Source organism: Epinephelus lanceolatus, chromosome 12, assembly GCF_041903045.1.
Source record: "Epinephelus lanceolatus isolate andai-2023 chromosome 12, ASM4190304v1, whole genome shotgun sequence".
NCBI lineage: Eukaryota > Metazoa > Chordata > Actinopteri > Perciformes > Serranidae > Epinephelus > Epinephelus lanceolatus.
The window spans coordinates 25433686-25460646 of record NC_135745.1 but is presented as its reverse complement, the minus strand read 5'-3'; the positions used below and the strand labels follow the sequence as shown (position 1 = coordinate 25460646).

General features: G+C 39.9%; 1 protein-coding gene across 3 annotated transcripts in view; it reads left to right on the top strand.

Moving 5' to 3' along the window:
- LOC117272000 (3',5'-cyclic-AMP phosphodiesterase 4B-like) overlaps nucleotides 1-26961 on the top strand; it is a 101224-nt gene that overhangs the window by 50595 nt on the left and 23668 nt on the right. For 2 of the 3 annotated variants that reach the window (XM_078173161.1, XM_078173162.1), the window contains 4 exons: nucleotides 6446-6640; nucleotides 6724-6760; nucleotides 11198-11268; nucleotides 13016-13065. In XM_078173161.1, the coding sequence (XP_078029287.1) occupies nucleotides 6446-6640; nucleotides 6724-6760; nucleotides 11198-11268; nucleotides 13016-13065 (353 nt within the window). Of the gene's footprint in view, nucleotides 1-254; nucleotides 363-6445; nucleotides 6641-6723; nucleotides 6761-11197; nucleotides 11269-13015; nucleotides 13066-26961 lie in introns of those variants that run through there. The other variant, XM_078173163.1, reaches the window with a different exon arrangement.

Here is a 26961-nt window from a genome sequence, read left to right as displayed (position 1 = left end):
CGGGTGGGATGATGAACGCACTGACTAATCTGCAGTGGTTTAATATAGAGGGGAAAAGGACAGGCGGTCAGATAAACAGAGCAACCGCGAGTGTTCCAGCCCAGATCTGCCTGTTAGCGTCTGCCAAGCCTTCGTTAGTCCAGCACGTGGCCTGTTACTGCACGGAAAGGGGGTCTGTCAGTGTATGTGTATGTGTGTGTGTATGACTGAGCAGCCACAGAATCAGTGCTTCTTATTGCCTGAAGAGAAAGGGAGTAAGGTGGAAGGCAGAGAAGAATGCCACGGAGGTCCCCAAGGTGCAGGGTTGGGCACTTTGACTTCAGCGAGGAGGTGGTCAGCAAAGCGCACCTCTCAGCTCCCAGGTGATTCTTTAGTCTTTGAAATATTTCTCTCTCTTTTTTGTATGTTATTGAGCTAAATTGTTAACCTAGAAAGTCTCGGAGTATTTTTTAGCCTTTCTTTTCTCTCTACATGTTTCTGTTTTTGAATGATTGCATCTTTGGTGGATTGCAGTGTGAAATTCAAACTTTACGGTGCATTGTCAAAAGAAATTGTTGCCAAAAAGCAAAGAAAAAGTGTGTTTTATTATTTTATTGTTGCTGTGAGTTTTATAGTCTTGGATCTACAGAAATGAAGCATTGTTGTCACTCTGCGATTTCCTGCTCATGTCAGATTAAGAGACGAGATCACTGTGGTTAAAGCATGTTGTAAACGTGTGTATGAAGTTGGGATTTGGATGATGCAAACACAGATGACGTTTATTGCTCTGCCTGTGCGTAATCAGAGTTTGCACATTTCACATTAATCTGAGCTTTACTGGCAGAGGTGTGGGACTGAGAGCATCTCAGTGGGATATGTGCCTGGTTAATCCCACATGTCGCAGAAATGACAGGCTGGCCGGGGGGTAAATGTGGGGCAAATGGTGAAGTGACCTTTGAGACAGTCGGTCCATTACAAGAGAGATTTTAGAGCAGCTGAGTGTGTTTGTGAAAAATATTCACTGTGATTGTTTACACTTGTTGACTGCAACTAGACTACAAAATAAAATATAAATGTGTCTTATGTTATCGAAGCTGAACTCGGTGTGGCATCTGCCGTTCCTGCGGGGCATTGATACTCTGACCTTTTCCTCTAACTCCGGTCCATCTGACCTGATCATCTGGTTACACAATAGCGCGTCCTCTCCTCCGCCCTCACTCCACGAGGAGCACAGACAGATTATGTCCGTCTGTGCATCTGTGGTGGTTTCACTGTGGCTCCAGTAAACATGCTGCGTAGATGGACTGTACATGTTTGCATGATGTTTACACAAAACACTGACAGTTTGTATCAAATTGGCTGCATGTTGGTTTGATTTTGCTCTGAGTGTTCCTGCGTGTGTTGTGATTTGTTACAGTTGCTTCAATGTAAAGAATAGAGAATTACAAGCATTCAGGCAGCACGGTGAGGTGGGGGAGTTTGCATGTTCTCCCTGTGTCAGCGTGGGTTTTCTCCGGGTACTCCAGCTTCCTCCCACAGTCCAAAGACATGCAGGTTAACTGGTGACTGGTAAATTGTCTGTAGGTGTGAATGTGAGTGAGAATGGTTGTCTGTCCAGGGTTTACCCCGCCTCTCGCCCAAGTGTCAGCTAGGATAGGCTCCAGTTTGCATTACTGTAAAGAGATGTCATTTTCGAAACTTCCCAGACTGTTCTGGCTCTTTTAATAGTTCTTTTTACCCACATCGTCATTAAGACTTTTTGAAGTGGGGCTGAGTGTATTTTGGCCACCAAAAAACCCAGTATCAGTTTAAGTAGCTGCTATATTGAGAAGACTTTTAACGTTTTACCTTACCCTAAGAAAGCAGTTTTTTTGTCAGGGAACTGAAGTTATATCAATCGCTTCAAAGCCAGACCTGATTGAGAAAAACATGAATTTAACATCGCTGAACACAGGAGCTGCTGGTCTACAGCTACCTGGATTGGTTAGTCTGTTTGTGTTATTGTGTGACTTTGGTGTTTAAGTAGGTTAGTTTGGATTCATTCAAGTCACACAATAACACTAGCTAACTGATCGAGGCAGCGGTAGACCAGCTGCTCCTGGGTTCAGAGAGCCAAAATTACTGTTTTTGTCAATGGAGTCTGGTGGCTTTGACAAGAGCATATACATAGAACTGAAGCCATTAATGGGACGAAAAGGTTAAGTGGTAAAAATAATCTCAATATAGCGTACACTTTAATTGTTGCTGATTTTTTTTTTTTTATGTGGCTAAAATGTGTTTTGCTGCTGCCCCCATCCACAGCAGGACATCGCTTAGCATCTGTGTCGGTACTCCTGCCTGCTTCTCCAAACTGGGGGCGTGCCGACTGCCATCTCTATGTGAATAGTATGTAGTACCTCATACAACCACACTTCAGAAAATCTGAACTACCCCTTTAAATCCATATTACTGATGATTCATTCATTCATTTCCGTAACCACTTATCCTCTTGAGGGTCACAGGGGTGCTGGAGCCTATCCCAGCTAAAATTGGGCTAGAGACAGGGTACACCCTGGACAGGTCACCAGACTATCACAGGGCTGACACATAGAGACAGACAAACATTCACACTCACATTCACACCTACAGTCAATTTAGTCACCAATTAACCTAACTTGCATGTCTTTGTCGTCGTATCCTCGGGCAAGATACTGATCCCTAAATTGCTCCTGATGGCTGTTCCATCAGTGTGTGAGTGTGTATGAATGGTCACTGAGCACCAGGTGGCACCTTGTATGGCAGCCTCGGCCACCAGTGTGTGTGGGTGAATGTGACTCAGTAGTGTAAAAGTGCTTTGAGTGGTCAGAAGACTTGAAAGGCACAATACAAGTGCAGTCCATTTACCATTTACCATCCTATTGGACTGTATATGTATCTTTTCATGGCCAGGAGAGGAGGATGAGGAGGAGGAGGAGATCAAGGATTGAAAATTAGTTTTGGCTTTAAACAATTTGATTATATGGTGCTTTAGACTTTTATTTTTTTTTTAATTTTATTCTAATTAGATTTATCTTTCAGGGACCATGCACTGAAACATTAATCTCAGGCACTGAGAGGAGATGCTTGCACCAGATTAAACTACAGACCTCCCTGAGCAGGTAGATACAGATGAGTGTATCTGTCACTATAAAAAAAAAAAAAAAAAAAAAAAAAAATAAGACGAGAATATGCCTGACATGACAGCATAAGGAGCTGATTTCTCTCCGCTTGTTTGTTGCTCCTGAATGTGGGATGAATGAGCAGAGCTGTTGTGGACGGTATCCCTTTGAGACAGAGCAGAGCACAACAGCCGTTTACAATAAAACAACCCCTCCTCTCACTGACCAGCAAAGCATACTTATTTAATGAGCACAATAGTTTTGGTTTTTAGGCCATGGATGGGTGGGTGAGTAATCATTTTAGGGTTTATGCAACCATCTCTTTCCTGGATGGGATTTGTGGACATGTTGCGCAAGACGGTACTTAGTGGCAGCTTATTGAAAGTGCTCAGTACACGATGATGATGATGGTTGGATAGTCAATGTAAATGATTAGATTGATAATTGATCAGATTTATGATTCTGAAATGACCAAGAACCATTTATCTGATTTAGTAATAGACGTGCTCTCTGAACACGAGGGATTTAAATCACTTATTTCATAACTATATAATTAGAAATGAGCGGTTACCCCATGATCTGCATCTTTCTGTTCAGTTCTATGCCAGAAGTTGGTGTTGTTTAAAGTGACAGTGGGCAGACGTAATTGGAAGTTATTTTAAGATTGAAATTTATATGGATTAATCAGAAGTTGCAATGTTTATTACCTATGAGAGAAGTATTTACAAAACAGTCTCAGAATTGAGCTTCAGATCCGTTTTTTTAACACAACAGATTAAACACAGCTGCCTAAATGAGGATTTTCCTTCATCACTAGTACAGATATTGACACGTTTGACTCACACTCGTAATGAGTACATTATCTGTACCGGATTAGGCTCAACCATAGACTGTATTAAAAATATGGACGTAGTCACCGTGACGTCACCCATTGGTTTCTGGGGAGCGAGTTTGAAGCTCAAAGTAGGCGGCTCTGGCCATCGCCATCTTGGCAGTGCCTGACTCCGCCCAACTCCCGGCTAATCAAAAATGGGCAAAGAGGCGGGCCAAATGAAGCCTGGTTGCTTAAACACGCCCACCTCGCTTGAATCTGCTAAGTTAGCTAAGGCTAACAAGCTATGCTACATTGGCTAGCCCTGTGGTGTTGGCTGCTCCCACTTGGTACCAGCTCCCTCTCGAAAGAAAATATCCAAAAGGCACAATCACGGCTGAGTGGTCAGGTTTGATGACTTGCAAATTAGCTGAGATGACACCTAGCAGACAGCCAGCGGCTAGTTAGCCACCCGTGATGGTGCCACCTGTCACTCAAAGTGACCACGCCCTTAATTATGTGCAACTTTAAGCCTTAATAAAATTTAAACAGATGAGTTATTAAAAAAAACAAAAAAAACGTACTGTTGTCATGAAAGGGGAATTTAGCTATAGAGACCAAAACCGTTTTTGACCAGGCTGTAAATATGTTCATTTCTACTGTAAAGTTGAGCATTTTAACATGGGGGTCTATGGGGATTGACTCGCTTTTGGAGCCTGCCTCAAGTGGCCATTCAACAAACTGCAGTTTTTGGCACTTTCGCATTGGCTTCACTCGTCATCCCTGGAGGTTGCTGCTTGGGCTCAACCCTATACACAATATTTTATCGATTCTTATGACGATATATTTGCTGATATCACAAAGTCTGCTACGATATTAATTCAGTTTGATTCAATTCAGGTGTCTGTGATTAATATGAGACCATAGCATTTGTCCATTTAACACAATTGATCTCAGAAAAAGCTGCCACCTCTTTGTTTTGTGCTTTTTGGCCATAGAAAAACAACAACACATAAACCACGTAAAAAATGATCAACTGTTTCCTTTAATTTGACACACATAAAACACCTTAACAACGGGAGCATTTCACATTTAACATAAACAAGTATAAAATTTGGATCAGTAATAACATAGTAGTGGTTTTCAAATGTTGTGCTGTGATGCCCATCCTGTTGTGCCGTGAGATTAACCACACATTATTGCTGCAATATCCAACTGGGCCAACAGAAAAACTGTATCAGTATGTTGTGCGCACCCATTTCCTAATAAAGAGGCAAACTCTGGCTAAAAATTTAATTTAATTCAAAAAACCTTAATAGGGAACCTATTTGTCAAGGTTCATGCATAGAAATTTTTAAGTGTGTGACACATCAAAAGTCCTGATTGGCAGCCAGTGTGAGGGATAACATTTAAAAGGAGAAAGCTGTGAGTGGGACGATGGGTCGCTTATTGTACGGAGCAAATTAGAACAAAGCACCAGCATAGATGACCTTCCACCGAAAGAAAGAGGGTAGACAGTATCACGAAAACTACCCGTCTTATTTTCTCCTATTTAATTGTCATATGTCATGAGAGCACACGTTATGGAAGCTGTTGTGCACGGATATAAACACAGGTGTGCCCTGAGATTTTGGCTTGCCCTTTGGTGCGCCTCAGGCACAAGTTTGAAAACCCCTGGCATAGATAAGCCTAGCAGTAAGCGGACATTTCTCCTGCTCAAAGTTTGTCCTACAGTTCAGCGCAATACGGAGCTTCAGTAAAGTCTGCTGCCAAGCAGAACCGGACTGTTGGCTCCACTCTCACTTCCCTCGCTGTAAGATCAAGAGAACAAGGAACTGATCAATTAGACCTCGGCCACATTGTTTTAGAAACTAAAACAAAGGGTTTTTCCCACTGATCCAAACACACATCTCTTCCTGTCTCTCTCCAGAGTCCTCTGTTAGCTGCTACAACCCACAAACAGTGAACTGTGGTTTTATGTGACCATTGTCGCTAGCTTGTCACCCAAAGTCTCATTTGATTGGATGAATGCCCCTGAGTGCAGGATAAGTCTTAAAACATTTGAAGCCGTTTTATAGGAAGAGGAAAGTCAGGGATGTTTTATGTAAAAATGTCTTACTTAACAAAGAGACACAGGATTAAATTTACTTTTCATTTCATGGGGACTTAAACAAATTAAATGTATTATTTATAGTTTTTTTCACGTAACGTAATGTTGCTGCAGCAAGAGATACGATAAGTTTGTCATGTTTCCTGACTATTTTATCTCATAACAGCATTGTTTACATATGATGTGCTTTGTCTGTTGACCCGTCTTTTCTCCAAATTCCAAAATATTTCCACACTACTGATTTCACAAATGTGCCATGGGGATTTTAAAACAAAGGAAGATGATGGCATAGGTGGATGTATTCACTTTGCATCAATGATATTGGATCACTGATCACTGAATCATTGCATTTTTTCAGCTCTTTTCTTATTTGACTGATAACTGTTGTTTATCTCTCTCTTCTCTCAGCTTTGAAGGGGAAAATGGTCCATCATTGTGCTGCAGTCCTTCAGACCTGCAGGCCTCCCCAGGTTCGGGTCTGGTTCTACATCCCAACCTGGCGAGCCACGGCCAGCGCCGGGAGTCTTTCCTGTACCGCTCTGATAGTGACTACGAGCTATCGCCGAAGTCCTTGTCTCGAAACTCTTCCATCGTTGGAGAACTGTAAGTTAGAATGAAAACAGCTGTTGTATCAAATCCACTATGTTCAACAGTCTGTAACAGTTTCACATCCCATCTGATTTCAGGCACGGAGAGGACTTGATTGTGACTCCATTTGCTCAGGTAAGAGCTTAATACAACTCAATAAATCTGCTCCGAAGAGCATCAAAGTCATCTTAATGATGTTAGCTTTATATATATATATATATATAAGAAAGCTTTTTTTGGCAAACACATTTTTCCACTGAGGGCTTTTAAGATGTGAAGCACCTCATGGATCCAGAAAGTAACTCAGTCAGTCAGGCATGGTAAACCTCTCTGCCCCCTGGTGGTCTGTAGTGGGCATGACAAGGTCAGCATCTCAACTGTTGACTTAGATGGATTGCTCCTCTTTAGTTCTTCTCTATAACGGTAGAAATTAACTACAAACAATCATCTGATGATTAAAACTTGGATAGTAGATACTTTTTGCTGCTGGTCATAAGGTGCACGCATAAAGACTGCAGCCTAATGAAGGCAGCAGCTTTACAACATTTTCACAGCAAAATCTACAAAATATTTAAGGAAAACTCTACATAGTATTTAAGAGAAAATCTTCAACATGTTAAAGAGAAAATCTACAACATATTTAAGGAAAACTCTACATAGTATTTAAGAGAAAATCTTCAACATGTTAAAGGGAAAATCTACAACATATTTAAGAGACAATCTACAACATGTTGAGGAAAAAAATCTGCATAATATTGAAGACAAACTCTACAACATGTTAAAGAGAAAATCCACAAAATATTTAAGAGAAAGTCTACAACATATTTAAGAGAAAATCTACAACATATTTAGGAGAAAATCTACAACATATTTAGGAGAAAATCTACAAAATATTTAAGAGAAATCCACAACATATTTAAGAGAAAATGTAGTATATATTGAAGAGAAAATCTACAAAATATTTAAGAGAGAATCTACAAAATATTTAAGAGAAAATGTAGAATGTATTTAAGAGAAAATCTACAACATATTTAAGAGAAAATTTACAACATTTTTAAGAGAAAATCTACAACATGTTGAGGAAAAAAATCTGCATAATATTGAAGACAAACTCTACAACATGTTAAAGAGAAATCCACAAAATATTTAAGAGAAAGTCTACAACATATTTAAGAGAACATTTTGAACATTTTTAAGAGAAAATCTACAACATATTTAGGAGAAAATCTACAAAATATTTAAGAGAAAATGTAGTATATATTTAAGAGAAAATCTACAAAATATTTAAGAGAGAATCTACAAAATATTTAAGAGAAAATGTAGAATGTATTTAAGAAAAAACTATAAAATATTTAGGAGGAAATCTAGAACATATGTAAGAGAAAAACTTCAAAAGATTTAAGAGAAAATCTACAACATATTTAAGAGGAAAAACTATAAAATATTTAAGAGGAAATCTTGAACATATGTAAGAGAAAATCTACAGCATATTCAATGAAACTCTACAACATGTCTAAGAGTAAATCTACAACATATTAAGGAGAATTTTTTTTATGAGCGTGCTGAATTTTACCCTTGCAATATTCCACAAGAGATAAACTTTAAGATCGAACCTTTTTCACAACGCTGCTGGCTGCTCGTAAAAAAACAAGCCATAACTTGTAAGTGTCAAAAGCTCTAAGTTCCCTTGATCAAGGACTGTTCAGACATTATTAATAAAATATGGAGAAAATGGCATATTGCCTCAGAGTGCACCAAGATAAATTGTTATTATTTGGTCAACATGGATTGACTTGAATACTACCATTCCTTTTACTTGTTTTATAGTGCTCATGGTTCTGTTTAGTAACAGCAACTGATGCCTGTGAAAACCTGCCAAAAGGGAAGGAACGCTATAAATTTTCATCTGGAAACTTTGGCTTTATTCAGTGTTTTTCTGTTTAAAATCACTGGGTCTGTTTGTTTTGGAGAGGAAGAGACCTCTGCAGATAACTCCCAGTAAAAACCTCCTTAACAATGAACACCGAAGGAATCCTAACTGGGGGTTCACACTAAGCACACTGAAGATGTTTCATTAGGTTGCAAATCTGCAGTTCTCACCACTAGATGCTACTAAATCCCACACACTGCTCCTGTGATTTTATTTAATTATTTTCTCTTTATCTGGGATCTAACTGAGGGGTATTCCAGAAAGCGAGTTATGTGAAAACTCAGAGTAAGTTAACCCTGAGATGAGGGAAACTCTGAGTTATCCGTTCCAGAAAGAGAGGTAACTGAAACTCTGAGTCAGTCACCATGGTAACAGACTCTGTGAACATAACCTGCTCGCTGAGAGGTTTTCTTCAATAAACCCTGAGTTTTTCTCTGTCTCCTCCCTCTTACACGCTGTTTCATTTCCTCATTCATTCAGTCCGTGTCAAAGCTTGTATCGAAGCGCATTAATTAGCGGAGATTTACCGTCTGTCACAGTATCAATCCTGCTGGATATTAGTTTGTTACTCAGGACTGTCTTAAGTTACTGAATTTATGCACATCAATCATTTCTTTGGACATCGGTTTTTGTCTTTACATTCAAATATTACACAGCGAGAATTCACCCTCAGCTCAGAATCAAACCTCTGTCCTTTTTATATTTATTATTTTTTATAACACTGTGCACAAGGATCAGACTGTCAGTCTGTTAGAGCAGCTCCCAAATGTTTATTGCACATAATGTGTAGGTCTAATTATTTAAATTTTAAAAATCGGTATGAAGCTTTAGACACGTAGTATCAATGACTAATGATCTCTATCACTGATGTCATTTGCCGCACTGATGGAACATAATTCCTATAGCCTAATATTGGGGATTATATGTTAATATTTCTGAGTGAGCAATGGTGCAGCGTTTCAGTGTCTTTAAATTTACTACATTTGTAGCTGAAATAAAGTCACTGAATGCTTTTGAGTCAAGATACAAATAGATGTCCAGCATTTTAAAATCTTCTGTATTTTAACCTCAACGTCTTTTCAAGTGCAAACCACCAAACATATTATTACTGGGTCAGACTGTGAGTTTACAGCCATGTCTTTATGTCTTTGATCTATACCCTAGCCTATATGTTTAAAATCTTACTATTTTTCAGTTGCTGCCTCCTGTGTTTTTCCTCATCAGATTAAATCTGAACAAATATATTATTATGTATATAATGTAATGTATCGACAGCCTGATACACAGTCAGATTCCACCACTTTATCTTCATTAAGGAAATGTAAGTCTGATAAATGATGAATAAATGGACAACACTGAATAAAACTTTTTTATTAACTTTATGGTTAACTTATTTGCACTTTCCTCGCTCTGACTCAGGCTCTTCTTTTAAAGATAAACGTGCACCATCTGCTACACATGCATTAATATCTCTACATCCACTGGATTAAAATGGAGGCGCTGTCTTTTATTTACCTGTTGCCATGGTGAATCGTGGAGTCAGAGCTCCATTGATGATGGCTTTTTATTGTCGGCTTAACTCAGAGTGAACATACTCAGAGTTGACTGAACTAACTCAGATCAGCTGTTCTGGAACCAGTAACTCAGAGTTTCCCATTTCAGGGTAAATCAACTCAGAGTTCAAGGTTAGACTCAGAGTTTGTTGACCTCCTACCAGGAATACCCCTCTGGTCAAAGTGTGACTTTGAGACAGGAAAAGAAAATAAATAAAGAGGGCTGCCTCGAAGAGCAGTACTATAGAAACTGATTTGTACTTATATGTTTTCTTTTGTTTTTATGTATTTAATTATTTATTTATTTATTTATCTTTTGTGTGTTTGCATTTGTGTTTTCCCTTGGCTTATTTTTTTTAAGCACTTGATTTTGTTGTGTTTTTAAAATTGTAAAGTATTTGTCTTTTGTAAATTCTCTGACTGAGGAAAAACAAAAACAAAAAAAGCAGAATTTAACAGAATTTAATTCCTTAGAATTGACTTGTGCTGATTTGGGTGGGAGTGACTGATGAGCACAGACTCCACTGAATTCACTGCTAATTAACAATTTTAAATCACTCAGACACAACAGTCAGCACAGTTGGCTGCAAACAGGACTACTTAAGAACTTAAAAATACAGAAAACACTTTTGTATATTTTGAGAAGCCATCACATTATCACAATACTTTGAATAATATGAAAATAAAATTATCATTTTGTATATTATTAGTGCATTTACAAAACTGACACCATTCTTTTTTAGAATATATAAAAATAAAAAAAAACACAATAGAGAAAAAAAACAGAAAAAGATGAAACACCCAACCTAGACTCCCAAAACAAAACTGAAGGATCTTACTTAATGTAAGAATCTGTAGAATCTGTAAATGGCATTACACTGTTGTCTTCTCCAGATATTGAATTAAAGTTTGCCAGATGTAGTAAAATAAATTCACCTGCTCATTTTTAATATATCCGATCCTCTCCACCTTAAGAGAAATGACTGCCAGAACTTTTTTTCTTTTTTACTATTTTATGCTGATATATGAATACTGTAACCCAGCCTCTTCTTCTCATCTACTGTTCTTCTTTTGTCTTTGTTTTTTAAGGTTCTAGCCAGCCTTCGGACCGTCAGGAACAACTTCACCACCTTGACAAACGTACAGTGTACATCCAATAAGTAAGTCATCTCATCGTTTTGTCACAGTATCTGCTTGTGTTTTTTTATGAGACATGCTGCAAAATCAGCAAGAGGAAATTAAATAAAACAAATACTGCAAAAATCAGGAGACATAACCGTAGGAAAGGATAAAGTTAAAATAAAACAATGAAAAAAATAGATAAAGAAAAAATGAAAAATAATATAAAGATATGTGCAATATATCTTAATTAAAATGAAAGCTGTGCAGTTATGTTTTTGGTAGTTTGTGCTGAAATGTGCAGAAGTTCATTGTACAAATTAGGGGTGTGCGATATCATCTCGTTCACGATAATACCTGTATGATTTATAATATGACATGAAAAATTCATGTTGTGCTACTTTCGACTTGTTGACATATTGGCGTCATACTGTTACCCACGGCAACAACAAGCACTGCTGAAAGCAAAATTATTACAGACTCTGCGGTGGTTCCACAAAGAGGAGCAGTTTCAGTAGTGTGGAATAAACTGTGGCGTCCTGAATGTTTTATGAACAGCCCTGGACTTCTCAGACTCTTGTCGTCGGTGTCGTCAAGTGATTTTGTCATAAACCTTTGGTAATGTAAACCTGTGTGACGCTCACAGCTCAACATCAAACTCCATATATGTGAATGTGTGATAGTTGTGGTATCATAACAGCTTGTCACAGGTTACAACGTGATGATTAGAGGAGAAATGGCAGAGCATAAAGGTCCAGGTGGAAAAAAAATAAAACATCCCAGGGGATATTTTTTTGTATTTGGGAGCTGTTGTGGTAGATTTTATTTTGTTGAACTGTTAATATTGTATACAGATTCTGAATCTCTGAGTTACTGTTGTTGTTCACAAACTAAAGAAACAAGAGATCATTTTTGTTTGAAGCAAACTGTAAAACTGTATCACTTATTTTGTTGCAATTCTGTTTTCTTAAATCAATTAGATTTTTTTTGTTTTTAGTCTTTTACTAATTTGTCGTTTCATGAAGAATATTGTTATCACAAAATACCCTGAAATATCATGATATTATTTTAGGGCCATATCGCCCACCCCTAGTGCAAAGTATAGAAATAATGTGCAACACATTTTCAGATATACAATGAGAGTTTCTCTGCTGTGCGCTTTTTTGTCATTAGTGTGCTGATGGAAAAATTTGGCAAAAATCTACAACATGATTCTTTTGTTGGAAATCTGCATGTGGATTTTTAGCTGTCAGGAATGGATTTAGATTCAAACTACCAACAAGCCCCACTTGGGGTCACCAATGCATCAAAAACATCCCTAATGTTATTGTCTCCAGAAGGAAACGCTTACATTAAACCAGAGAGTCTTGTGCCTTTTATGTGGAAGCCGGTTTGCAGCAGCTGCACACCATGACATTTTATTTAATTTTTTTCTTGGAAGACGGGGTTACAACGTCACATTTAAGCACATGCAGGCTCCCTCTGATCACTGAACCAGGTCAGTTTGCATCAGGTTTGCCAGAGGTGGACACGCAGAGTCAATACGTCCTCAGAGAGAGGGGTCACTGTGAGCCAACGCTGATTCAGACACGACGATGTCACATGTTAGAAAATCTGACCTGCGTCCAGGTCAGAGAACTGAGGGAGCATCTGTTTTGTGTTTGTGCTGTAGCAACAATGACTGCTGCTCAAACTAAATCTCACAGTGGAAAAAAATAATGCATCCATTAGTTACACATCAGGGCTCCTGATTCTAATAGTAACTGGCATGTTTCTCTCTGGTTGCAGGAGGTCGCCTGCTGCAAATCAGCCTTCTGTCACCAAAGTCTGTCTGTCAGGTGAGCCCTTTCACACTGAACAATTCAATGTGTTGTTTTTAACTGTGATAGCTGTATAAAGTATAACAAGTCAAGGGTCAAGTTTGGCTGTTGGAGGATTTGAAAGATACAAAAGAATTAAGAATAGTCCAGTCATGTGAAACTTTATACCCGCAGCTGCCTGCATGAAGGCTAGATAAAGGTTTTACATGCATGTGATTAGAATCTACACAGTTGTCAACAAAATGTATAATTTAAAGAAACAGTAATACATTGAAAATGCAAGCAGAAATGCATGAGCACTCTTGACAGCAAACTTTCCTTGTTTTTGGTTTGTTTTGTTTTTTCGTGTGCCCCTTTTTTTTATCATCTAAATTCAGAGGTTTTTGCACATGTGTGAACGCAGCACAGCCAGAACTCTTCATTAGTTTATTTGTCCTCAGTAGCAGTTTGTGGGGTTGATAATTGACCAGTCGCTCCGATCAGAGCCGATCAGATCAGACCGATGGATGAGAGAAGCAGCTGCTGCAGAAGCGTGTGAACAGTCAATGGTTAAGTTTCACCCGAAGTTCTGCTGATCCATCTGTTCCCTGAGTACGCTCTGCAGTCTGAGAGTGTGGCTACTATCATGTGTAGATCATACCATGTAATTTTTTTAAGGCTGACTTCCTGTTGTCAGTAGGTGGCGCTATGACTTTGAGTCAATATGGGCATGCAGTGGTTAGCATTGTCGCCTCACAGCAAGAGGGTTGCTGGTTCCTACCCAGGGTGGGGAAGCCCTTCTGTGTGGAGTTTGCATGTTCTCTCCACGGCAGTGTGGGTTTTCTGCGGGTACTCCGGCTTCCTCCCACAGTCCAAAGACATGCAGGTTAACTGGTGACTCTAAATTGCCTGTAGGTGTGGGGCGTTGGTGGCTTAGTGGTAGAGCAGGCGTCCCATGTACAAGGCTGTTGCCGCAGTGGCCCGGGTTCGAATCCAACCTGTGGCCCTTTGCTGCATGTCATCCCCCCTCTCTCTCTCCCCCCTTCACGCTTACCTGTCTTGTCCATTAAAGGCAAAATGGCCCAAAAAATATCTTTAAATTGCCTGTAGGTGTGAATGTGAGCGTGAATGGTTGTCTGTCTCTATGTGTCAACCCTGTAATAGTCTGGTGACTTGTCCAGGATGTGGACTATGCTTCTTTGCTGTGACCATGTCTGCCACCTAGCAGGAAACGTCTGCTGTTGGGTAACCATAAGTTTTCTTGTTTACTGTCTGTCTTTGAGAAAATTGCCTGCGTAGTTCCTACTTGGTTCACATCTTCAAAATGTACAATAGTCCTGCTGTTGTGAGGTAAATGGAAAAAATGTGGTGTTCTTGCTTGATTAACCAATATTGTGTGGTGGGACACATAGCGTATATATACGACAAGTTGGGGGCCATTTATAATTGATCCACGAGCCGGACTTTGGACATGCCTGCTGTCGGAGGAGTCTGTTAAAATACAGCATCTGTAAATGAAGGAAAAATGGCCCAAAATTGGACAGTAAATACAAAATGGCTGACTTCCGGTTGGGTTTAGGGTATATCTCTGAGAGGTGTTTTTTGTATAAATCTAGGTTTTTACTTTGAAAACTGCTGGGGGACACTATTGAGCAAATTTCCCAAGCCCAAGACCAATGTCCGATATCTGTTTTCAGCGCTTCTGACAAGTGTCAAAAAATAACAATGATAATGATTCCTACAGTTTCGATAGGCTTCCTGCACCGGTTGGTGGTTGCACCCATAAAGACAATGAATAGCAGTGGCATGCAGCACGTTACTGCAGTGTCCTGCCTTTGCATGCAGTAAAATACATTTACAAGCACAGAACACATTCAAATTTCATATTTAGTCTCCTGCATGCAAATGTTTAATTAGTGCATTGCATTAGTGACTTTAGCTAGAACTGTAATTGTTTATGAAAATGTCTACACAGTAAAAGATGTTTATACCATCAGTGCAAACCATTACCTGTGAGTGATTTCACATGTGCAAACAGAAACTGTAATCTTTTTAGGGAAGTATGACTTGATAACAGTATGCGAAAAAATCCCCCATGCCCCGACGTTGTAACCGGACAAAGGGAAAGAGAGAGGGTGAGAACCACATGAAGAGATTTAGTCGTTTAGACTCAGATGAAAAGGAGGGAGAGGACGGGTGAAAGAAAGGGAGGTGGGGATGTTGGTTCCTGCTGTACTGGTTCTTCAAGCCTGATTGACGTCAGCAGGGCCTGCACACGGGTGCTCTCCACTTCCTATCAGCACAGATGGGCTGCTGGGAGCGTCCCGCAGCAGGAAAAAATACAAGACAACTGTTGCCTCGTATTGTCCGTCCTCCTCCTCCACACTTCTCACAAACCTTGACCTTCTTAAAGTAATCTCTGACGAGTGAAACCGTCCTGTCGCTGGCTTCCATCATGATGCACAGGGAAGATAGAGTGAGAGAAAACAAGTATGATTAACTCCGTTTGAACCCTCTGACACACAGTACACATGTGTTTCTAATATTGTGTTCTACTCTATTCCCACTATAGATTATTCCTGACATCAGCTGTTCATAAGCATACAAAGAACATACAGTACACCTGCCACCACAGTAAATAATAGTAATTGTTCAGGAGGAGACGACAACAATTAACAATATCACAAGATGCCCTCATATCCTCTCTTGTGCTGCTTTCTGTCTCGTTTTCGTCATCTCTTTGACCGGAAAGGCAGAACAGATTTTTCCTGTTTTGCGTACGTGTTTTCAGTGAGGTAATATCCCTAGGAAAAAAAACAGCCCAGTCACCAGAAGAATATGTTGGCATAGTACGTTTCTGCACATCATGAATACATTGCATTTCTTCGTTTCATACCTGTCTTATCAATGTCTCCAAAGTGACACAGTATATGAGCTGGCTTTGTTATCAGGAAGTGGAGTGAATAGTGGACGGTGTGTCACCTGGCGAGACAGCTGCAGACTACTAGTTGAGACAAACAACAAAAATATTTGTTTTTTGGCGAGTCATTGCTGCATTCCTGTAGCTTTTTAGTCACCAAACATGTTCCCAGCCAGGATAATAACTAATAACGTAGGCTAATAATAGGTTAATAGGCTAATAAGGTTAGCATGTTGTATTTGCTTGGAAAACGTGTTTAGTATAAGACAGTTGTTTTATCGGTGAATGATGTGAGCTGTAATGGAGCCAGATTATGTACCATTATCTTTGTTACGTGTTGCTGTTGTCCCTGGTTTTATATGAGAAGAGGGAAAGATCGCTAGTCGCTAGGCTAATTTATACAATGTAAAATCCAAAGATTTGTGCTAATAACGTTAGCATGTTGTATTGGTGGGGGAAATGTGTCCAGATAAAGACAAGTGTTTGTCTGTCAGTTCTGCGATTTATAGTGAAGCCAGTTTGCGTACTTATGTTTGAAATTGTCTCTAAGCCATATTTAATGTGTGTTTTGAATCAACTATATAAATAAAGTTTGATTTGAACTAAACTTTACAGCACTTAACACAGTCCTCCACCGCTGACTAGTGTTTTGGAGGTGTAACTGCAGAGTGACACAGACACACCACCGCACAAGTAAAAATAATGTGCAGATTTTTTTCCCCACGACTAATCGATTAGTTGAAGATTATGTGCAACTTTAGTCAACCAAGATTTTCTTTGGTTGACTACAGCCCTACACAAAAGGCAGTTGTTTTTTACTGACACATTGCTGCATTTCCAGCCGTGATAGTGCTACAAAAGGCGGATGTTTTTTTACAGAAACATCACTGCATTTCCAGCGGTTATAGTGCCATGAGTAGCTGCTGATTTTATGGAGATAGAGCTACATTTCCAGCCAGGATAGTGCCAAGAAAGGCAGCTGTTTTTTATGGAAACAAACGTTTCCACTGGTGATAGTGCCACAAAAGGTGGTTGCGTTTTTCTTTACCGAGATATCAGTGCATTTCCAGCAGGTCTGCTGCCACAAAAGCAGTTGGTTTTTTTATGGAGATATCACTCCAATTGTAACTGAGATTGTGCCACCAAAAGCTTTTTAATTTAATCTTAGACACTGCTGCATTTCCAGCTGTGATTTTGCCACCAAAGGCTGTGTTTCTAGTGGAGATTGTGCCACCAAAAGCATTTCTTTTTTTTATTTTTTTTTTGTTTGTTTTGTTTTTTAACAGAGACGTTGCTGTAGGGATTAAGCCAAAACATGATCTTTTCGTAACCATAACCAGTTTGTTTTTGTGCCTCAACCTGACCACACATTAACCACAGCATTGTAGAATCGTAAAGTTTCACACATGCGCTACATAATAATATACAAGATACAGTACCTGCATCTGTCTGGGCATGAGCTCAGCGTTAGATGGCTGATAAAGAGCTCTGTGAAACTTTAAATACTTCCCATGAAGGCGTTTGAGATGTGAAACGGAGAAAATAGTCAAACACATTAGAAATGAAAGCAAAGTAGTGTGAATTCCTGTAGGAAGATGATGAGGTTAGACACACAGATAGAGTGGGCTCCAGGGAGAGTGAGAGATATGCCAGATTTTTGCAAGGAGTGAGATGGGAAAGAAAGAAAGCATAGCAAAGGTCAGAGAGAGACGTCACTGTTTCTGAGCCGTTTAATCAGACGCGATATGGGAGAAGCAGAAACAAAAAGGTCAGATTGACTGAAATAAACAAGAGCTGGAACATGACCGCAGTGACTGGGTAAAAGTACGCAAGAACCACAAAAGTGTGTGTGTGCACAGGGGGGTAGGGTACATTAAAAATCAGCTCAGCTGCAAATGCGTCACTGCAGGCTTTGTAGGCTGTTAACCATCTTACTCCAGTAACGTGAGGGGATTGTAGTTTCCCTCATGTGAGTTTGCAGTTTACGCCTCAGAAACCATCTTGGCCCCATCACATGCAGTCCCGTGAGCCGCGCAGCCAACAAAGAGCTCCCTCTTCCCTGACTGATTCAGATTATAGGCTTTGCCCTTTATTATGCCTGATAAATAGTACTTTTGAGGAAAGCGCTTCATCATGACGTCTTTGACTGTCAAGCGCGGGTGATTAATCAGTAACGGTTATCAGGAGCATGAGCTGAATATTGTCACAGATGGCAGGGACTCGAGGGTCCGTGGTTAGTCATTTGACCAAGAAGGGGAAGTGAAACCTCACTATGTTCTTGGAGAAAATGTTCTTTTTGACTTGTCTTGAGAAATTAATGTTTACACAATGCCCTCAAGGAGTAAATGTTTAAGACAGCGCTGCTCGGAGTGGAGGCTGGCGGCCAAAGTAGGCCACTTTAGTTAAGGCCTCACTCTGACCAGTGTCACCTCCTGTTTTCGCTTAATGTTCTTTCTCAAACAGAGAATGAGGGTGTTGTTAATAGTCTGATTTAATCTATTATCATGGCAGCCAGATTACTGCTCTAGTGTACCTGTCAAAGTGATAGTATGGATATTAGCAAGGATAGCAATAGAGGCCTCTAACATAACTTATGAGGTGGTGTTTGCTAGTTTCTGTAACATCAACAAGTTAACGAAATACCCACATTTTTAATCAATATTTCCTGTGAATTTAGAATTATCTTTTTTAAGTAAGTTAGTCATACTTTAACACCTGGATGTCTCCGCCCATTCACCGACAAAAGTCCACTGTGTTTCCTGTCACCTGGCAAACCTCCCCCCACAATGAGCGGGTGGCTGTGGGCGCTGGCGGTACAGGGGAAAGCCAAACATTATTCATCTGCACACACTGCAATGACAGAGAGCTGGTTGAAAATCAGCAAAGTTTTCCTTTCCATAGCCTGCTGTAAATTCACCAGATTGTAAGTGGATATCCAATCAGTGTTGATGCAATATAAATTCATCAGTGCATGCTGTATTGACAGAGAAGCTGAGTTTTTCTTCTTGCTTAGCCGCTATTATAGTGCCTACATGTAAAAGGATGCATTGCGCCCAAGCTCCTGACACTCAGCCCCCAAGTTTTCCCCAAACCCGCAGAGCACATGGTTAGCATCACAAACACGGCTTTGTCTACAAAAAGTTAAGGCATCTGAAATTGCCTGGAAGCTGTGTATCACCACTCTAGCCAGAAGCTATAACTTTGATGGCCAAAACATGGTGACAGTAATACTCAATGATCATCTGCCCTCTTGATCCTGCTGGCCTTGGCTGTCAGCAGAGCAGCAGCTCTCAGTCATTCTTTGGAGGCAGGAACAAAATAAAATGAATATTCTCGTCCTAACATCCCCTGCACTTGTAGTAAATTATGCCATTTCCGCTGGTGGACATACAGCTAGTTTGCAATGTTCAACAAGAAGGAAGATTTGTTTTTGGATGCATTTCGAGCACACCCCCTGGATACCCAGAGGTAGAGATTAGAAATCGAAAGTCGAAGTGGCTCGTAGTTTTAAGCACCACTGACGTCACCAGTTATGTCACACTATATCCAAATTTGGATAGATGAAGTTAATGTTGAATTATGGTGAAGTTATTGTTTGACTTATTACACACACCTGGTGAAAAACTTAACCTTTCACAGTGCTGTGCTGTGGGTCCAAAATCTGAGGAAACAATTCTACCCAAACCCAACACGTCTTGTTTTGTCTGTGATTCACACAACCCCACGCCAAATGTGCGCTGCAGGTGTAGCCGGTAAAAAGATACATTCTGCGGCACATCTGCTCCTCAAACAGTCCACATATGTTACATCTTTAGTGTAAGCAAGATATTAGATAAATTAAATAGCCAGCTCACAACGATGTTTCCAGTTTTGCTGCTCAGACCCAATGGATACTTGTATTTTCCTAGATAATATAGCTGTACAGTGCACGCTTCAAGCATATTTTTAAATGATGGCTCTACAGTGCATTAGGAAAAAACAATGCTGCATCCAAGATGATCATTAATGTTTTTTTTCACTTATTTTTTATTTACAAAATAAAAAGTATAAAATAACACTCCCTTGTTGCTGTCTGGAGGAAATGTCTCTCTTCCTTTATGCAGGCTGCTCCTCCAGTGTTGGTTGATTCAGTGCAGCCTGTGTCTGAACCTGCTTGAATAAACTGTCTTCCACTGAGTGTTTATTTTCATTGTCTGTACATCCTTTGCGTGGATTAAGCTACATTAATAAATTCCTCAAATTAGCTTTTCACTTATAGTGCCTTTGTTGCATTTGCAGTGGTGAGTGTGGGTGTCTTACGCTCTACACGCTCTGTTTCTGTGAAACACTATGCATCCGAGTTAAAAGCAAAAACACACAACGCTCACACACTGAGCTGAAATGAAATAACTTCAGAAGATAATATAACACAAAAACTGTCTCATACTGCTTTTTTCGTTTATGGCGTGTGGCGTTTGACCACAGGCAGGGCTCAGTCCTTACACTGAGACACACACAGGGGCTCAGCAGAGAGATGAGAGTTGACGACAGCTGCCCACCGCGCAGCAGCAGTGTGACAGCTACAGTAACATAAAGCTAAGGAATGACCGGGCTCTAAAAAGCTCCACAAAGCCGAACCGATTAGATAAAAAATGCCTTGATCAGCTATGATACCGATCGATGAAATCAGATCAAGACATCCCTAGTTATTCGTCAGTAAATATTTGCAAATAATGTGACCAGTCAGCATTGTCAGGGAATGACTTCGAAAAATATGAAATACCATGAAAATGCAAAGACAGTGGAAGTTAGCTTTAACTTAAGATTTGACTTAGCGTACATTACCGAACCTCCATATTTTTATGTATTAATCTAATCATAGGTAGCAGACTTACACTAGTAACAGGACCACAAACTGATGGGATTTTCTTTAAGTGAACTATGATAAATGTCACACAGCTTCACCATATAAAGTTCACATTATTCATATTGAACTGAAGAAAGTTATTTAAAGGAATAGTTCAACATTTAGGGAAATATGCTCTTCACTTTATCCCCAAGACTTAAACAGGAAGCTCAGAAGCTCAACTATATAACTGGGGGCTAAACGATGTTGAGCTTTAAAAGTTATTAAAAGAATCTTAAAATTGGTTCTGAAGTTAACTGGCAACCAGTGGCGAGCGGCGAAAATTGTGATGATATGTGACCTACGATTTGTCCCAGTTAAAATACGAGCTGCAGCATCCTGCACTAGTTGAAGCCGAGCTACTGAAGATTTACTGAGGCACATTAACAGTGCGTTGCAGTAGTCGAGGCACGAGAGTACAAAAGCATGAAAAAGCCTTTCAAAGTCAGGAAAAGGCACAGCTGATTTGATTTCGAGATCATTTCTTAGGTGGAAGCTGCAGGATTTAATGAGATTATTGATATGTGCTTCAACGTTCAGTTGAGATTTAAAAGGGATGCCTAAATTTCTCACCATAACAGTAAGTAGCCGGTTAGCTTAGTTTAGCATACAGAATGGAAACGAGGGAAACAATTAGCCTGGCTCTGTTCGCAGGTCAGAAAATCCAACCACCAGCAATTTGCAGTTCAGCAACACATTAATTCTTGTTTGTTTGACACGTGCAAAAACGGAAGTGCAAAAACAAGAAGTTGTGGTTTTAATATTTCCCAAAATGTTGAACTATTCCTGTAAACAAGGTCTAGATCTGTTGTAGGATTTATTCTAGGAACTTGTACTGCAGATACACATCAAATTCAAAGAATGTGCTATGTATGTTCTGAGGTGAATTATGATTAATTCAGTAAACCCTTCAGAGTTTATCTGTTTTCAATCATGTTGTGTTAGAGTAGAATAAGGTAGCTGCCACATCATTTTGCATTATATTGCATTGTATTGCAGTGTGTTTCCATTGCACTGCCCTTTCAGTTAAGGACTTCCAAAGGAAAAAGGTTTGAGCACCATGTGCAAGACATCTCTGAAAGCCTGTGGGGCTAAAGGGTTAAATCATCATACGTATGCTGCATTGTTTTTATCAGTCTATATAAGTTTAAAGAGTTTTGTCTTATCCTTATATTTGTTGTCACCATTCCCTTGTTGACAAAAACAACAGTTGGTCTCTCTATATGGGATGTATGCCAGCTGCTCATAAAGTTACTGCAGTTCAAACTGTGCAGAATGAACTGAGCAGAGCAGACAGCTGCATTCATACATACATCCTTTTTTTTTTTTTCTTGCTTTGAAACTAAAGAGACACGTGACTCTGTGCGTATATTGCCCTGGGCGTGGGGTAGCATTACTCATTTGTCTTTTGTCTCTCTTTGTAAACATATCCTGAAAGAAGTGATGAAAGACTAATCTGAAACAGGTTATTCTGACAGAATGGAGGGGAAGAGAAGCATGTGTTTAACAACGAGTAATTAGTTTTAAATCAGGGCAGGAGTGGTTGCGTGTCGTTGTGTATGTGCAAGCTTGTCTGTGTGTGCAAACAAGTGCACCATGAAACTTACTGTAAAAGCCAATTATAAGGGTTATGTAAAGCAGTGGTGTGTGTTATTAATTGGAAGTAAACTGCACCCAAATATGTATAATTAAATATGTCATGATCTGCAGTCTGGAGTATCATTCTGATCAAAGTAATTAAACATTATAGTGTGTTTCGATGATCTCTTGTCCTCTTATTTAAAGGAATATTTCACCCCCAAAATGATGATCTGTATATCAGTTACTCACCCCATGTTACCTTGACTTTGTGAAGAAAACTTTGTTGTTCTTGCATTCCTTCACAGTGAACGAAGAATCCAAAAACGAAGGCAATTCTGGATTAATTGCAGTAAAAGTTGGCCACGTGTAACAACAGTAAAACTGTATCAAACTAGAGACCGTCTTGGATCACTCCAGCCGTGATACAGTGATCTGCGACATAAAACCAAGCGTAAACCTCCAGGGCTGAAAAATGAAGCCCAGTGCGGAAGTGCGATAAAACTGCAGTTCCTCTAATGGCCACTTGAGGGTGGATACAAAACAGAGTAAATCCCCATAGACCCCCATGTTAAAATGTCCAACTTAACAGCAGAAATAAATATGTTTACAGCCTGGTACAAAAACAGTTTTGGTCTCTGTGGCTAATTTCCCCTTTTTAATATTTATGTATCTCAACCGTATACACAGTGACAGGGATAACTGTTAGCGTCACCTGGCTAACGTTACCCACCTTTTTTTAACAGGTTTAATGATAGAGTCGAGCAGTTTTGGTGTTGGTGTGTGACTGTTTAACAGCTCGTGTTGGATGTGTTAGCTGTTAGCTGCTTGGACCATGTTCATCTTTGAACAGTATAATCCCAGTGTCATTTATCCAGTCATTTGATCAGTAAGCTACATCCCAAACACATGCATTTTTCTTCTAAAACACTTCTGTATGAGTATAGCTTCTTGGGAACTCTGCTCATGCATTTCATTCCAAACAAACCTGCACGTTCCTCGTCCGTAACCTGGTAAGACCATCCTGATGACTTGAGCTCAACATTCTGCATCGCTCCCTGTATCAGTCTGGCTCAGCTGCTGCTCCAGACACTTTCAGTGGGCGGGGGTACTCGCCTTGATAGACAGACTTCTTCAGCCAATCAGCGCAACAAAACACCAGCGAACATTTTCTATATCCCCAGTGGAACCAGTTGATAAATCAAGCTTTGCCATATCCAGGAGTGCAACCTCTTATTCTTGTTTAATTATTGTTATTGACTCTATTTCTGCAATTACTTCACTTATTGCTGTGTTTACTTCCCTGACATTAGCTGGATCTTCTTGTGTTTCAAATACATGGGCCAGACGTGGCCGTTAAACAGGCCGGCTCTAGTTCCTAGAGCACCTCCACTTCTTGCATTCTTGGGATGAAAATAAAGTGACGTTGGTTCAGCAATTCGACAAAAGGTGCGCAGGTGTAAAGCAGAAAGCCCTCCACAATAAGGATGTGAGTCTCCTCCTCCTCATGGTCCGACTTCAGGATCATCTCAGTATCCAGGGTGCTGCCGTTACTGTTCTGCAAGCTGCAGCCTGCATTTACAACGCAGTCCCCTGAAGTGTTCGGGATGGCCTTGAGTCCAGACGGTACAGAAAGCGAAACCGAAGGTAGAGCTCATGTCATCAGGATGGTCTCACCAGGCTAACTCTTCTGTATTTGAGACGTTTTAAAAAGTAAGGTTTTAGAAATCACTGAGCGTACGACTGGATAAATGGGACTTGGATTGTACTGCACGAGTTGTGTGACTTTGTTAACGCGTGTTTTGATATAGTTTCGTTGTTGTTAATCGTGGACCCCTATGACTTCAATTCATCAAGAATTTTCTCAGTTTTTGGATTCTTCGTTTACCAGGAAGGCTTCAAGCAAAATAAAGTTTTTTTGTCACAAATTCAACATAACAAGGTGTGAGTAGTCGATATACAAATGGTCATTTGGGGGGTGAAGTATTCCTTTAAGACCCTGTTGTTTGTGCAGGAGACAGGCTTTTAAATGGCATTACTGATGGTGAAGTATACTTCCTAACATAAAAATAATGAACAAGCAGATGAGTGATGAGTGGATGGACACACAGACAGACACCTGACCACAAACTGACGGCCAGAACAAATTTGACCCGTCATTTTCAGTCTGGGCAGCCAGCTCTGCTCCTGTCTGCAGCAGTTACTCTGCTCCGCAGCAGCAATCCATGTCAGGTTTTCCAGGCTCGCAGCCAGACAAGAGGATCCGGAGGGCTGGAAGCATGCAGCCTGGTTAAGTATTTGAATTATGTCATTGACGTCAGTACAGTCATAAACCTCGTTGCGGCCCATCCCTCGGGCTGGCCCGTGCCAACACAGCTCCATGGTGCATTGTGAAGGAGCTGTCAAACAGGCCCAGATGAGCTGTGTGTGTGTGTTTGTATAACTGTTGAAGCCTTTTGTTTTGATAGGTGAGGAGATTATGCCGCTGTTATAAACTATGAAAAGACATAATCAGTCCTGAAGGTTGTTTGTGAGAAGAGTGCGGTTTCAGGGCTGGACCTACGGTAAATGTCCACCACACCACACCACAGGTTCCCTACAAGTTACTTCCTTTGAACATCATACCCTTCATCTATATCACAATATATAAAATGTGTCACACAGATGTCACCTATTTTATTGAGGTATCACGTTAACACACCTTGTTTACAACTTTCTTTATTGTTCTGACAAAAGTTAAAAAACAAACAGAATATATTCACTAAAGCACGCACTTACATGAATATATTACAAATAAATTAAACCTTATTTTGAAATTATGCATAACAGCATATGGAAAAACAGCATGTTAAAATTAGGAGGCATTTATTCAATAATTTTGAAGCAGTGTACATGATGCAAATTATGAAAGAGCAAAGTTTTAAAGAGTTAAAAGTGAAATCTGCTTTGCAAGACTGATCAAATTTAAGATCTGCAGTCTTATTGCTTTTTTTCCACCAGGTGTGGACGGAGTTGCCTTTTCACCTGTGTGCATTAGATAACTCCTCTGTGTTGTTATCTGATTGAACAAACATTTGGAGAAGTGCCGGTAACTTGAGAAAATTGGATCCAGAAGGAAAAATACCCATGTTTGTGTGTCTAAGTGAATAATGAGAACAACAATTTTGATACTGCTCCAGTATTGAGTAAGAGTGCCGAGGTCGGCAGCTGCAAAGCAGACTGCAGTGAAGCCTCTCGGGGGCATTTGTGTACCGTCAATTTACGTCTACTAAAAGTCTTCGTTTTTGCAACAGACAGGTTTAGATAATTATTCTAAGTGTCTGACAACATTATGGAAAAGATCCCAACAGAGAGAGAACACTTTTGTTAAAGAGTAAGATCATTTTTGTTTAACCGGAAACATCCCCCAAATTGCTATCACGAAAAACACATTTAAATTGCTCCATTTAAATTAGGGGTAAAAAATCGATACAGCATAGTATCGCAATTTTGTATTGTTATACAGACGCACATTATAGATCATTTTTTATCGTCTAAGTTACAAATATTGTAAATACAATTGGAGGTTTTGGTAACTTACTTGAATAACAAAATTAATTGGTTATTTCTTCCATTAGATACATTTTGCTATAATAAAAATAATTGAAGTGAGATGAACAGACCAAAAACTTAACCTTATAAACCCTTCGAATTCTGCAATTTAAATGGCCCCCCAGTGTCAACATTAGTGTTTTTTCATATCGCACATTACATTTACAATCTGTGCAGCCTCATACTCTGTTTCTGTACCCCTACGTTCACCTTTGGGGGTACCCCACCTATAAAGGGGTGTCTCCCACCTTACTTCTCCCCATTTGCTGTTGTACTCCATGGGAGAGGTAAGCTACATTGCTCTTGTAGTCATTTCCGTGTTTTAGCGCTGTTAAGATGTTTATAAGTTCATTTTATGCTAACATATTTAAGTTTATTTCCTTTATAAATCCTCTGAGGGGAAATTTCCACTCTTGCTTGTCAATTACACACAGGTCCGAAAGACACACACATGCACAAACAGGACCTATGTACATGCACAAATTGGAGAGATGTCAGAGTGAGGGGGGCTGCCCTTGGTGAGGCACCCCGAGCGGCTGGGGGGTTCGGTGCCTTGCTCAAGGGCACCTCGGCAGTGCCCAGGAGGTGAACTGGCACCTCTCCAGCCACCAGTCCACGCTCCATATTTTGGTCCGGACGGGGACTCGAACAGGCGACCCTCCGGTTCCCAACCCAAGTCCCTATGGACTGAGCTACTACCGCCCCTATATTCCTTTGTCACTTAATTTGTGCATGGGGCTCGAGTTTATATGGTTGTATTTGATGGAGGATTCTGTTTTTACCTCTTGCTGTCAGAGTTGTCAGGAATAAACAGAGATTGCCATTAAAGATATCCACGGTCTGGGCCTCTTCATATCAACACAATGCAGACAACACTAGAGTCCACCGGTTACACAGATGTAGAAACATTAACAAAATATTTCTGAACACTTTTTGAGATATGCTAATTTTTTTAGAACAA